The following is a 13,318-nucleotide window of genomic DNA, read 5'->3' as shown; positions in this document are numbered from 1 at the left end:
CTGGCTAATTTTTGTATTTTTAGTAGAGGCGGGGTTTCACCATTTTGGCCAGACTGGTCTTGAACTCCTGATCTCAAGTGATCTACCCTCTTGAGCCTCCCAAAGTGCTGGGATTACAGGTGTGAGCCACCACACCTGGCCTGGAGCACCATTTCTGTTTCTGGTTGCTCTTTTTAAAGGGAGCTCTGTGCATAGAGTAGGTGTGTCAATAAGAATGACTTGACCGAGGTGGCACCAACAAAAGAAGAATAGCAAACAAGTTAGGTTAGATTTGTTTTGACGATTGAAGAACATCTTGTATGTCAACAGGCAGTTTATAAAACGAGAAATGGAATGATTTTTAAAAACAGCATTCAACTTTATAAATCCAGGAAATGCAGGTCGAGAAGAGATAATTTTTTACCTTTAAATTATCAAAAAGTGTGATCATTAACAAACAGATAGTTGTGAAAATCAATACTATAAGGGTAAAGTACATTGCCAGTGGACATGTTTTTGAACAGCAGTTTGTCAGCAGGTGTTTGCGTAATTACATTTGCTCTCTCTGGTTTATTACTCCTATTTTTAAGAATCTAGCTCAAGGAAATACCCATAATGTGGGAAAAAAAAATCAGTATTCCTGAAGAGGTTCCTTGTAGCATTATTTTTCATAGCAAAATTGTGGAAAACTGTCCAAACTATAGAGAACAATATTAGTGAATCATTCACTCAGAATAGTATGTAGCCAGAAATGATGTTTAGGAAATAGAGCTATGCATAATTAATATGGAATGATAGGGCGGGGTGCAGTGGCTCACGCCTGTAATCCCAACACTTTGAGAGGCCAAGGTGGGTGGATCACCTAAGGTCAGGATTTCGAGACCAGCCTGGTCAACATGGCGTAACCTCGTCTCCACTAAAAATACAAATATTAGCTGAGCATGGTGGGGTACACCTGTAATCCCAGCTATTTGGGAGACTGAGGCAGAAGAATCACTTGAACGTGGGAGGCAGAGGTTGCGGTGAGCTGAGATCGCGTTGCTGCTCTCCAGCCTCGGCGACAGAGCAAAACTCTGTCTCAAAAAAAATAAAAATAAAAATAAAAGATAGCCAAGAGATACCAACTAAAAAAGTAAGATGGAAAACAAAGTCAACATGATTCTATGTGTGTGTTAAGATTAGAAAGTTGTGTATACTATGGATTTATAAAAGCCTTCTGGAAATTAGGCAAGACAGGAAGAGGACTAAGTAAGTTGGAGACAAGAAACTTCTGAAACATTTTTATATTGTCTGTAGTGATTGAGGTTATATTTTTTTAACTTTTTGCTGTAATAAAATCTTAAAAGATGGTTATAAAGGCTATTGTAATCCATAAAAATATTTATCATATGTCAAGCAAAAAAGAACGAGATGATGCAAAATTGCATATAATACAGTTGTAGCTACAAGACAAATATAAGAATAGAGAAAAAAGGGAAACTATTAATTGGTTGTTTTAAAGTGTTGGGGTTAGGCCGGACTCGGTGGTTCACACCTAATAATCCTAGCACTTTGGGAAGCTGAGGCGGGAGGATCCCTTGAGCCCGGTGGGTCAAGGCTGCAGTGAGCCATGATCACACCACTGTACTCCAGTCTGGGCGACAGGAAGACTCTGTCTGTAAAAACAAATGATTAAAAATAAGTGTTGGGATTATATTTTCTTTGGATTTCTCTATTTTCTAATTTTAAAATTATCCTATAAGAATCCTGTCTTCATTTTTTTGTTCTTTTTTTTTTTGAGATGGAGTCTCGCTCTGTCGCCCAGGCTGGAGTGCAGTGGCCGGATCTTGGCTCACTGCAAGCTCCGCCTCCCGGGTTCACGCCATTCTCCTGCCTCAGCCTCCCCAGTAGCTGGGACTACAGGCGCCCGCCACCTCGCCTGGCTAATTTTTTGTATTTTTTAGTAGAGACGGGGTTTCACCGGGTTAGCCAGGATGGTCTCGATCTCCTGACCTCGTGATCCGCCCGTCTCGGCCTCCCAAAGTGCCGGGATTACAGGCCTGAGCCACCGTGCCCGGCCATTTTTTTGTTCTTTCTGACAGGTTTTCAAGGGACATGAGTGACCCGAGGATGGTGTTGAGCCTCTCTTTGTAAGGTTTGTTTCTTTGTTCTCTTCCTACCTCTTGACTCACGTACTGGTAATTATCTTACCATCTCTGCAGAGCCCGCCCACCTTTGGGTTCCTGTTGGACATCGATGGAGTGCTTGTGCGGGGCCACAGAGTGATCCCTGCTGCTCTGGAAGCCTTCCGAAGGCTGATGAACTCCCAAGGGCAGCTGCGGGTGCCCGTGGTTTTTGTTACAAATGCTGGGAACAGCTTACAACACAGCAAAGCCCAGGAGCTGTCAGCCCTGCTGGAGTGCGAGGTGAGAAGGCAGACAGAGGCATGGAAGCCCACGGACCTGGTTCTTAATGGAGCCCCTGCCCCAACTCCAAGTCCCTTTCCCTTGGGTTGGGATATGGAATCACCTGGTCCTAGGTCATGGCCACAGCTGAACACAGAAATCCTGCCTGTGTATTTGGTAGTTGTAGTTTATGTCCTTGTATCTGTTTCTTTTCTTCTGGGTATTGGGGGTGTGAGTCCCTGGAAAGCAAAGGTCACACACGTGTCTGGAACTCTGCATAGCAGGAATAGCAGGTGCAGCTCTGAAGTCACACCTTGGCTTTCCTGAGTATGATGTGTACACCTGAAGGAGTCCTGTCCTCTTCAGCCACCTGCAGCCCTGCACCATATCCCAACTTTGATGCATTCTTGTTTGTTGAGGGTGAATTCAGCTTTTGGAAAGAGTCCTTTGGAGCCAAGAGAGTAAATAAAATGGCTGGTTTATTAGATGATGCTGTTCAAAGTTGCATGTAAAGTGTGATGGAATAAAATTGATTCCTTGCTGTGATTTCCAGAGAGAATTCCAAAAATCTTCCAACTAAAGGCTGCATTGTTAGGGTTAGTAAAAATGTTAAGCAGCTAAGTCTTAGCAGAACTGAAAATAGAAAGTAAAAGACCAATTTCTGTGACAGTGACAGGGAGCACACATGAACCCTGTGGCTTCCAAACGGGGGCTTGGGAAATCCAAACTGAACCTGACGGGATGGTGGTGGCGAGTAGTCAGAACCCACATCTGTGGCATTTCTGGTCTCTTGTTTTGTGTGGCAAGAACCAAATGAGACAGGTTCTTCTCACATCTGTTTGGGTGCCTTTTAGAAGTGCTGCTGGGTGCTAGAAAGGGCTTTGCTCACCTTTCTTTTTCTGAGCAGGCTAAAGGACCTGCCACCTGTCTCATTATTTCCCTCAACAGTTCTGTCTTCCTCTGCCCTCCCCTGTCTTGGCTGTCCCTACAGGTGGATGCAGACCAAGTTATCCTCTCTCACAGCCCCATGAAGCTCTTCTCAGAGTACCATGAGAAGCGGATGCTGGTGTCTGGGCAGGGGCCTGTGGTGGAAAATGCCCAGGGGTATCCTTTTGGTCTTAACTCTGGGTGAAGGGAAGGGGCAGGGCCGGGGCATTTCCTCCATTAGCTGAGTGGGGACTGTAGTGAGGAGTGCTGGGTGCTGGGGTACACAGGCGATGTTGTGGGCTCAGGGGAGGGAGGAAAGCTCCCGATTGTGGTCAGTCCTCATGTCTGGTGGTTTCCAGAAGCCAGTCCTTATACCCCCGCATCAGAATCCTCCGGGGGGCTTAAAATACAGATTCCAGGGTGTCTGTGCTAGAGCCTTAATTCACTAGGTCTAGGGTAAAACTCAGGAATCTGTATTAAAAAAAAAAAAAACACCTCTCTTAGTGGTTCTGTAACTAGGTTTGGGAACCCCTGCTCTAGCCTCTTCCTTGGGGTGCCCAGTCAGTTTATTAGCCAGTGGTAGTGAAGCAGCTATGGGGAGCTTGTCTCTGGGAGCCTGCGGAGTAATACCTGGCCCCTGTTTCAAGCAACTGAGCTGTGCTGAGCACGTCCTGTGTACCAGTGGTGTGCCGCACACTCTGAATGGGATGAGGACCGGGATGAGGACGTGGAGCTGACGAATCAGTCAAGGCCTTGTGCTTGAGGAGGCAAGAATAACCCCGTGCGCAATAAAAGAGCGTTTACGATGGTGTGTGATTGAAGTCCTACAAGCTCACAGGAGCTGCGCCACAGGCGTTGAGGGGAGGGGTTGGAGTATCCCTGGGGCAGGAGTTGCCTGTGGCTTCTTGGAGGGGTACAGTGGAGCCCCGGGAGATGGCTAAGCTTTCTTAGGCAGGGGAAGTAGGAGGTTGGGAATGGGATAGGGAGAGGAATGAAAGAACAGGAAGGGTGGGTGGTGCCAGGGTGTCGGGAACCTTGGAAGTAAACTTGAAGAGTCTGACCAACTTCTCAGGGCAATGGAGGGCAGAGCAGGCTTTATTGCTGATGGGGCAATCTGATAGAATCAGGATTTTGGGGAAATTCATTTTGAAAGTAATCTGAAACCATGTCCAGTTAAGATTGCAAGTTGGAATTGAGGACAGGAAGATGGAGGCAGGAAGACAGGATGAAGCTGGCTTGTCCCTCCCCAAGGCCTCCTCTTCCTTGCTGATTTGGGTTCATCCTTTAAGATTTTAGCTCCAGCCCTACTTCTCCATGACTCCTCTGGACTCCCCAGCCCACTGAGGAGTCTCTTCTGAACTCAGCAGTGACTGGCAGCACTGTTCTTAGAACACTGGTTTTCATGGGCTCTGAATGTGCTAGGCTCCTTGGGGACAGCACCTTTTCTTTTTTTCTTTTTTTTTTTTTTTTTAGACAGGGTCTCACTCTGTTGCCCAGGTTGGAGTGCAGCAGTGCAATCATAGCTCACTATAGCCTTGACCTCCTGGGCTCAAGTGATCCTCCTGCCCCAGCCTCCTGTGTAGCCTCCTGAGTAGGCTACAGGTGTGTACCACCATGCCTAACTGACTTTATTTGTAGAGACAAGGTCTCACTATGTTGCCCAGGCTGGCCTGGAACTCCTGGCCTCAAGCCATCCTGCTGCCTCAGCCTCCCAAAGTGCTGGGTTTTCAGGCATGACCCACTGCACCCAGCTGGGGACAGAGATTCTTACGTGCCTTTGCCCCGTGGGCTGTGCCCAGCGTAGGACCTGGTAGCTGGCATATGCCTGGTGACTGCTGGTGGGTTAGCCAGGAGCTGCCCTCTCTACTCTGGCTGTGCAGTTATAGCCTGTCTGCCAGCACCTGCAGAATTTGTGCCATCCTTGCTGAGCTCTGCTTGGTGCCCTCCTCCCTGGCTTGAACAGGAGTAGGTTGTGTTCCCTTCACTTGTGATTTGATGCATTCAGAAAGGCTTCTTCCCCAAGAACTGTCCAGCATTACTTCCTGAGCTTGCTCCAGGCTGGGCTTCCGAAATGTTGTTACCATGGATGAGTTGCGGATGGCCTTCCCTCTGCTTGACATGGTGGACCTGGAGCGGCGGCTGAAGACCACGGTAATAAGGAGCACGGGTTGGGCTGTGTCATCCTTCACTCCAGTGCCCTGAATTGGCTGTGTCGCTGACCTTGCAAGCCCTTCTGCAGAGCTATGATTTGTCCATGCTTCTGCATGTCCATTGCCTCTTTGGAGGCACATCTGGCTAAGGGTTTTGTTCCCTGAATTTATGAGAATGGCCCAGAGGCTGGCTGCGGTGGCTTACACCTGTAATCCCAACGCTTTGGGAGGACTGTTTGAGCCCCGGAGTTCAAGACCAGCTTGGGCAACATAGTGAGACCCCGTCTCTACAAAAAAATTAAAAAAATTATTGGTCAGGTATGGTGGGTCACGCCTGTAATTCCAGCACTTTGGGAGGCCAAGGCGGGTGGATCACCTGAGGTCGGGAGTTCCAGACCAGCCTGGCCAACATGACGAAACCCCGTCTCTACTAAAAATGCAAAAATTAGCCAGGAACAGTGATGGACGCCTATAATCCCAACTACTTGGGAGGCTGAGGCAGGAGAATCGCTTGAACCCAAGAGGCGGAGGTCGCAGTGAGCCGAGATCACACCAGTACTCCAGCCTGGGCGACAGAGTGAGACTGCGTCTCAAAAAAAAAAAAAAAAAAAAAAAAAAGCCAGATATGGTGGCGTATGCCTGTAGTCCCAGCTACACAGGAGTCTGAGGAAGGAGGGTTGCTTGAGCCCAGGCGCTGGAGGCTGCAGTGAGCTGTGATCACTGCACTCCAGCCTTGGTGACTAAGTGAGACCCTGTCTCAAAAAAAAAGGAAAAAATTAGCCCAGAGAAGTGAATGGCTTTACTCCCTGTCCTCTCTGTATTGTTTGTAATTACCTGGGAACCCCTTTCAGAATCACAGCATCCCTTCCAACAGGGAGTTCCAGACTTACTGGCCGGCCTTCCCAGTGCTGCCCAGGAGAGCTGCTGGCCATTGTGAAGTTAGCAATCCTGAAGCCCGGCACTGAGCTGCCCTTGGGAGAGGCGGCTTGCTTGCAGAGGAAGCACTGGCCGGTCTGCACATCTGCCCAGGTGCCCTGTGTGCTGGCCTCATTTTTGAGCACTGACTTTGTCCGCCGTCTCATCTGATCCCTGGTGATCCTCTGCAGCATGACTGCCATCTCTTGAGGTGCCTGTTGGCTCACTTTCTCCTCATCGCACTGTCTACGTATCACATAGCCCAGGTCTTGAGTCAGACCATTCTCACAGTTTGACTACATGCAGTTATAAACAGATAACTTACTTTTATTTGCAGATATAGCTTAAGTCCTTCCTCCTCCAAAGCTTTCTGATGGAACAGAGCACTTCCTCTCCTGTGAGGGCTTTCTCCCTGACCTGTGCAAGAACCATTCTGTGGAGAACCAGAATGTCAGAGTTGGAACAGATCTCAGAATAGCTCAGAGACAGCCCCACACAGGGGAGTGACCTGTCCTGGGTCACATAGTTGGTTGGTGGCAGAGCCAAGACTACCATGGCCTGGGGATGGAATGGACCCTCGAGGCTGGTTGAGTGAAGCTGCCTGCTCAAGAACTGACATGAGGAGAAATGGCCCATCAGGCCCCGATGCCGCCTTCGTCTCCACGGGCTCACCTGCATCCTTAGCTGCCTGATTCTAGACTCTTACTTGGCTGTGTCTTGTGTCCTCTCCCACCAGAGAAAGACACCTGACCACCCTTCCTCCTGGTGACTTCACACGTGGTGTCCTGCCTGTTCTGTGGCCCCACCTGGCCATTGTCTTTTCGCCTTTCTCCCATCTTCCTCAGTCCTCTCCAGCTTTCCCTTGGCTTGGGCTTGGCCACGAGTATGGGGTCTGTGGAGTGTGTCTCCCCTCCCAGCATCCCAGAGGTGGAGGTGTGGTTCTCCAGGGGTGGACGGTGACTTGTGTTTATAGCCTCTCCTTTGTCTCTGCAGCCCCTCCCGAGGAATGACTTCCCCCCCATTGAAGGTAAGAGAGGTCGTCTTTGATGAGTTGTGAGGTCTTTTCTCCCTCTCCTCTCTGGCCCTCAGCCTGTCTCTGTGTGACTGCCTGCAGCCTGGTTTAGCAGCAAGGGGGCCTTGGAGTCAGGACACCTGGGCTCTGGTCTGGATCTGCCACTCACCACCTCTGAGACTGTTGTTAGTCTTTCCTTCCCCGTGCCACTCACTATTGCAGGAAAACCGTAAGCTTAGAGAATTTTAGCAGTGGAAAGGCACCTAGAGGTGATCCACTCTAGTGTTTCTCAACTTTTAAACCTAGTTCTCCCCTTTTTATAGCAAGAACGTTGGAATATCCCCTTTATTATCCTGAAGTGAAATTCATAGGTAATATAACTTCTATACACACATATTAAAAATTAGTTCAGTATAAAGCTCTAACTGTAATAGGGAGATATAAAAGGAAACATTTTTAGTAAGAAGATAATGTATTTCAGTATGTAGTAATTATCCAAGAAGTAAAATGGTTGCACTAAACAGAATCACCATGAATGTTAACAGCTACAAATGCAGGCTGATGTAAGTGTGTTCATAGGTGTGATAGGCGTGATTTACAGGTGACTCAGAAATCAGGGGCAGCATTGCCATTGGTCAAGTAATTTTCCAAAACGGAACAACTCCTGGTAGAGTTTTCAAAAGGCAACGTACAGTCTTCTCTTGACTTACAGGATAGTTGTATTTTTGGAAAAATCGATGTTTATTGAAACTGTACAAAAATACTTCGTGACTGTATGTAAAATAGAATTGTTCAAGTAATTCTGAAAAGGTTGTTCACCTATGTGGATATCAGGATATCAGGTGGGACATTCAAATGTTATTAAGACATGGGAAAGATTTTCTTTTCTTTTGTTGTTTTGTAGAGACGGGATCTCACTATGTTGCCTAGGCTAGTCACAAACTCCTGGGCTCAAGCAGTCCTACCACCCTGGCCTCCCAAAGTCCTGGAATTACAGACACAAGCCACCACACGCAGCCACGGGATGGTTTTTTTAAAAATTAATTTTAATTTTACTGTGGGATAGGTTTTGATTGCGCAGGATTGTCCTAAGTATGTAGCATCCCTGGCCCCCTCCCACAACCTTCACTTGCTAGGTTTTAGTCATTGTGACAATTAAAATTGCCCCTGATTTCTAAAGCACCTCATAAGGGGTGGTGCTGCCCCATTGAGAATCACTGGTCTGGTGCAGTTCACCGGCCCTGTACCTTAGTGTCAGCAGAGTCCTTTGCCTAGTGCTTCCTGTGTGTCTAGTCCTGGGCTGTTTACTGATGATATAGTTCATTTTTATCCTCACAATAGCATTATAAGTAGTGTTGCTGTTATGTAGTTGCAGTTGAGGAAACTGGGGCTTGGAGAAGAGAAGTTACTTGCCCACAGTCATACAGGAAGATTGGTGGAGTCCAGGTTGGGGTTCAAGTCTGTATCACTCCACACCCCCTCTCCTGGCTGTTAGGTTCTGCTGGTCCCTGGGGCTCAGAAAGAAGTGACTGAGGGAACAGGAGCCCTTGCTAAGTCGTGTGAGGGAGAGCATGGTGGCAGAGCCCCAGCCAGCAAGGAGAAGTAGGCCTGAGACATGCTGCTTTTGTTTTGTAACCTCTTCTGTGAAGCACCAGTGGACTGAAGTCAGAATGGGAGCCCTCAGGAATCTCCTTCCTGGGCCCTGGGCCTTGTGCGCCCAGGGTAGATGGGTAAGGGGCTCTACTAGGCTTGTTGGGGAGCTGTGCCCTGCCCAGCTGGGTGCACCATGGGTAGAGGGCTTGTGGGCAGGTAGCCCTAGCTGGCATCCTGAGGGCCTGCCACCTGCCCTGCAGCCCTCACCTGCGCCTCTGTTCTTTAAAGGGGTGCTCCTCCTAGGGGAGCCGGTCCGCTGGGAGACCAGCCTGCAGCTGATCATGGATGTCCTCCTCAGCAATGGGAGTCCTGGGACTGGCCTGGTGACACCCCCCTACCCTCACCTCCCCATCCTGGCCAGCAACATGGATCTCCTGTGGATGGCTGAAGCCAAGATGCCCAGGTGAGGACACAAAGCTCCCAACCTTGGTCTGGTGGTCCACTCCTGGCTGCTGCCTGGGCAGTCCTGCAGGCAGTTCCCACCCGTCATCCTGACACCGGGGTGCTCGGACCTTACTTAGGTAGGCCCTGTTGTTGCTGCAGTAACCTGGCCTTTGGAAGGGCTTTCAAGGATCACTCCATGTATTTGTTACTAAACCTAAACTACAGATTACGGAGTCTGAGGATGTATTGAGAGGATGTTTCACACATGACCCCTGCCCCCTATAATCTTAGCAGAACATGCTCTTTGTGTCTGTGGACCCAAACCGTGGATACTTCTTGTGCTGTATCAGTGGACATTCAGTTGCCCTTCCTTCCTTGGCTCTACCCTGTAGCATTGGTTCTTTCACTTTCTTGTTTCCTTTTACCCTTAAGACATAGGGCAGGAGGAAGCAAGCATTTGCCTTTTGTGTGTGTGTGTGTGTGTGTGTGTGTGTGTGTGTGTGTGTGTGTGTGGAGATAGGGTCTCACTATCTTATCCAGGCTGGAGTGCACTGGTGCGGTCATAACTCACTGCAGCCTTGAACTCTTGGCCTCAAGTGATCCCCCTGCCTCAGCCTCCAAAAGTGCTGGGATTACAGACGTGCACCATCATGCCAGCTAACGATTGTTCCATTGGTTGCATAGACCAGAGAACTGAGACCCAGCGGATAAGTGGCTTTCTCAGGGGCATGCAGGTGCCTACACTCCCTGCTCAGCTGTGTTGGTATCATCTGTTCTGTCTTATTCTGGGGCTAGCACAGATAGAGGCAGCCCTTTTTTGGCCCTCAAGGTGCTTACATGAAGGCCAGCTGACAGCTGCTGTGTACTGTTTGGTTGCTGTTATCTGCATGGCCAGACTCTTGAGTCAGCCTGCTGTTGACCCCCAGTCAACAGTGCTCATCAGCAGAGGGTGGGCACGGCCCAGTACTGCCTCAGGGCCCATCTCAGTAGTCCTAGAGAGACGGGGGTATGGGATGCTCTTGTCACTTTTAAAGTGTATGTCTGTGGCTCGAGGCTTGGCATTGTCTCTGAAGTATTATTCCTAGAGGAGGGATGCTGACACTAGATCAGTGGGCTTGGTTGGTTATGTTGCTGTGAACTGAAAAGCAAGGGGCAGGTTTCAATTTATAAACCAGATTTTAGATGAACTTTTTAAATTAAAAATAGAATTCTTTACATAAATGACACTGAAAAATGTGGTGGCTCACGCTTGTAATACCAACACTTCGGGAGGCCGAGGTGGGTGGATCACCTGAGATCAGGAGTTCAAGATCAGCCTGGCCAACATGGCAAAACCCCGTCTTTAATAAAAATATAAAAATCAGCGGGGCACGGTGGTGCGCACCTGTAATCCCAGCTATTTGGGAGGCTGAGGCAGGAGAATCGCTTGAACCCAGGAGGTAGAGGTTGCAGTGAGCCAAGACTGCACCCAAGCGCCAGCCATCATATCAGCATTCCAGGTGTCAGGAAAGAGTTGGGGAGGGCAGAGAGGGCGGAGAAGAATACCCTGTTCCCAGTTTTTTTTTTTTTTAGATGGAGTCTTGCTCTTTCGCCCAGGTGGAGTGCAGTGGTGCAGTCTTGGCCCACTGCAGCCTCCACCTCCTGGGTTCAAGCGATTCTCCTGCCTCAGTCCCCCAAGTAGCTGGGACTACAGGCATGTGCCACCATACCCAGCTAATTTTTGCATTTTTAGCAGAGAAGGGGTTTCACCATGTTGGCCAGACTGGTCTTGAACTCCTGACCTCAGGTGATCCACCTGCCTTGGCCTCCCAAAGTGCTGGGATTACAGGCATGAGCCACTGTGCCTGACCCCCTGTCCCCAGTTATAAGGATGCTTACTAAAAGTTTAGCCCAGCATTCTGCTTTCCTTGACTGTAGCTTAGTCACATGGCCACACCTCACTGGAAGGGAGGCAAGGGAAAGTCTTTTTCACACCTAGTGGTAATATGGTCAGCTGAAAATGGACACCAGCAAAGAAGGGAGAAGGGCAACCGTAGTCTGCCCCAGCTGTACAGCAGGATTTAAGCTCTGGAGTCAGACTGAGTTGTAATCCTAGCTCTGCCATCTTGAACAAATTACTTAATCTTGCTGTGCCTTGGTTTCCTCATTTTACAAATAGTGTCATCTCATGGAATTTTTCTGAGAGGGAAATGTGAAATACTGCCTCCAGTGCCAGCACAGTGTCTGCTACATGTCAGCTCTTACCCTGGGGAAGAGGCTGGTCTGTGTGGTTGCTGCTTAGACAGTGGCAGTCCTATTCTCTATAAGAGCCTGGAGATCAGGAAGACTGAACTGCTGCATGCTCGTTTCTGGCAGGTTTGGACATGGCACCTTTCTGCTGTGCCTGGAAACCATTTACCAGAAAGTGACGGGCAAGGAGCTGAGATACGAGGGCCTGATGGGCAAACCCAGCATCCTCACTTACCAGTACGCCCAGGACCTGATCAGACGACAGGCGGAGAGGCGGGGCTGGGTCGCCCCCATCCGGAAGCTCTATGCTGTGGGGTAGGCTCTGCTCCTCCTCCTTCATCCCTTTTATGACGTCCCCTTCCCTCCCTCCCTCTCTAGTCTTACCCCCGTTTCCCTATATCTCATTCACTCTTCTGCCCCGAAACTCTTCTCTGCTCCCTTTGCTTTGCAACATTGAGTTAGGGTTTTCTCCTTTTTCCTCTTCCGGTGTGGCTGCCCCTGCCAGTGACAACCCTATGTCTGACATATACGGCGCCAACCTGTTCCACCAGTACCTGCAGAAGGCGACGCGTGACGGGGTGCCAGAACTAGGGGCCAGGGGCCCACAGCAGCAGCAGCCCTCAGCAAGCCAGAGCTGCATCTCCATCTTGGTGTGCACAGGCGTCTACAATCCCAGGAACCCGCAGTCCACGGAGCCTGTCCTTGGAGGAGGGCAGCCCCCATTCCACGGGCACCGAGACTTATGCTTCAGTCCAGGGCTCATGGAGGCCTCCCACGTGGTGAATGACGTGAATGAGGCTGTGCAGCTGGTCTTCCGCAAGGAGGGCTGGGCTTCGGAGTGAGGGCAGTGCGGTGGAGGCGAGGGGGTTGAGCCTGGACCTGTGGGCGAGTCCCACTGGCTGGGCTCTGGCCTGATCACTGGGCTCAGGTCAGGGCTTGGTTCCCTTGCCACCATTCCTGCTGCCCCATGAGTGTGGCATTACTGGTCACTTAGAAGAAGACCGTGGCTCTTTTTCCCTGCTGGGTAGCATTTTGTATGGAACTGTCAGAATTTTCTGGGCACAGTACCCTTGTGCCTCTCCTGGCAGGCCATTCTCTTCACCTGTGTGCCTCAGTGTCCTCCTCATTTCAGTAGGAACTTCTGAAAAGGGGGAGGCAGTGTGGAATACTGTGGACATCTGTGCAGAGCCTTTGCCAGCACTGAAGGCGTGCAGCCTGTCGGCAGAGTGTCTTAACACCAGATGCTACTTTTTACTGTATTGTAGTTTATTGTCCAGAGATTTGGGGCTTTTTAAAAAATTAAAATAATCATAATAAATATTCATGATGCTGTCTCTTGTGAAGCTCTGTCTGGAGTGCACTAAAAGTCCTGTGGGAAAAGGAGAAGGAGTGAGTGGTGTGGGCAGCCCAGGGGCTGGGAGATGGGTGGCATTTCAGCTCCACGAGGTGCCCACATCTCCTTTCCTACCTCCCGCCCCCAAGCCCATACCCATTCTGGGCTGTGAAGCTTGAGGTTATCTAGGAATGAGTTTGGCATGTACTTAGCTGTACTTAGCAACTTCCCTGGAGTGGAAAAGGAGGATCTTGTTACTGATGGTTCTAAAGGAAGCAGCTCTTCCTGCAGTGATTCTAGAAAACATGCCGCTTCCTGCATCCCTTCCTCTAGGAGTAACCAACTTCATTTC

At 49.5% G+C, this 13,318-nt stretch overlaps 1 protein-coding gene across 3 annotated transcripts in view; it reads left to right on the top strand.

Annotated features, from left to right (window-relative positions):
• The window catches only part of HDHD5 (haloacid dehalogenase like hydrolase domain containing 5), a 21,064-nt gene extending 8,099 nt beyond the window's left edge, over nt 1-12,965 (top strand). For all 3 annotated transcript variants that reach the window (XM_017882086.1, XM_017882095.1, XM_017882105.1), the window contains exons 2-8: nt 2,181-2,384; nt 3,355-3,467; nt 5,348-5,441; nt 7,349-7,382; nt 9,249-9,423; nt 11,760-11,948; nt 12,139-12,965. In XM_017882086.1, coding sequence (XP_017737575.1) covers nt 2,181-2,384; nt 3,355-3,467; nt 5,348-5,441; nt 7,349-7,382; nt 9,249-9,423; nt 11,760-11,948; nt 12,139-12,475 — 1,146 coding nt within the window. In that variant the 3' untranslated portion in view covers nt 12,476-12,965. The remainder of the gene's footprint in view (nt 1-2,180; nt 2,385-3,354; nt 3,468-5,347; nt 5,442-7,348; nt 7,383-9,248; nt 9,424-11,759; nt 11,949-12,138) is intronic.
• The last annotated feature ends 353 nt before the right edge of the window (nt 12,966-13,318 follow it).

The sequence above is a fragment of the Rhinopithecus bieti genome, unplaced genomic scaffold, assembly GCF_001698545.2.
Source record: "Rhinopithecus bieti isolate Rb0 unplaced genomic scaffold, ASM169854v2 scaffold_1368, whole genome shotgun sequence".
Classification (NCBI taxonomy): domain Eukaryota; kingdom Metazoa; phylum Chordata; class Mammalia; order Primates; family Cercopithecidae; genus Rhinopithecus; species Rhinopithecus bieti.
Note: the sequence above shows the minus strand (reverse complement) of the source record. Positions and strands in the feature narration are given on the sequence as shown.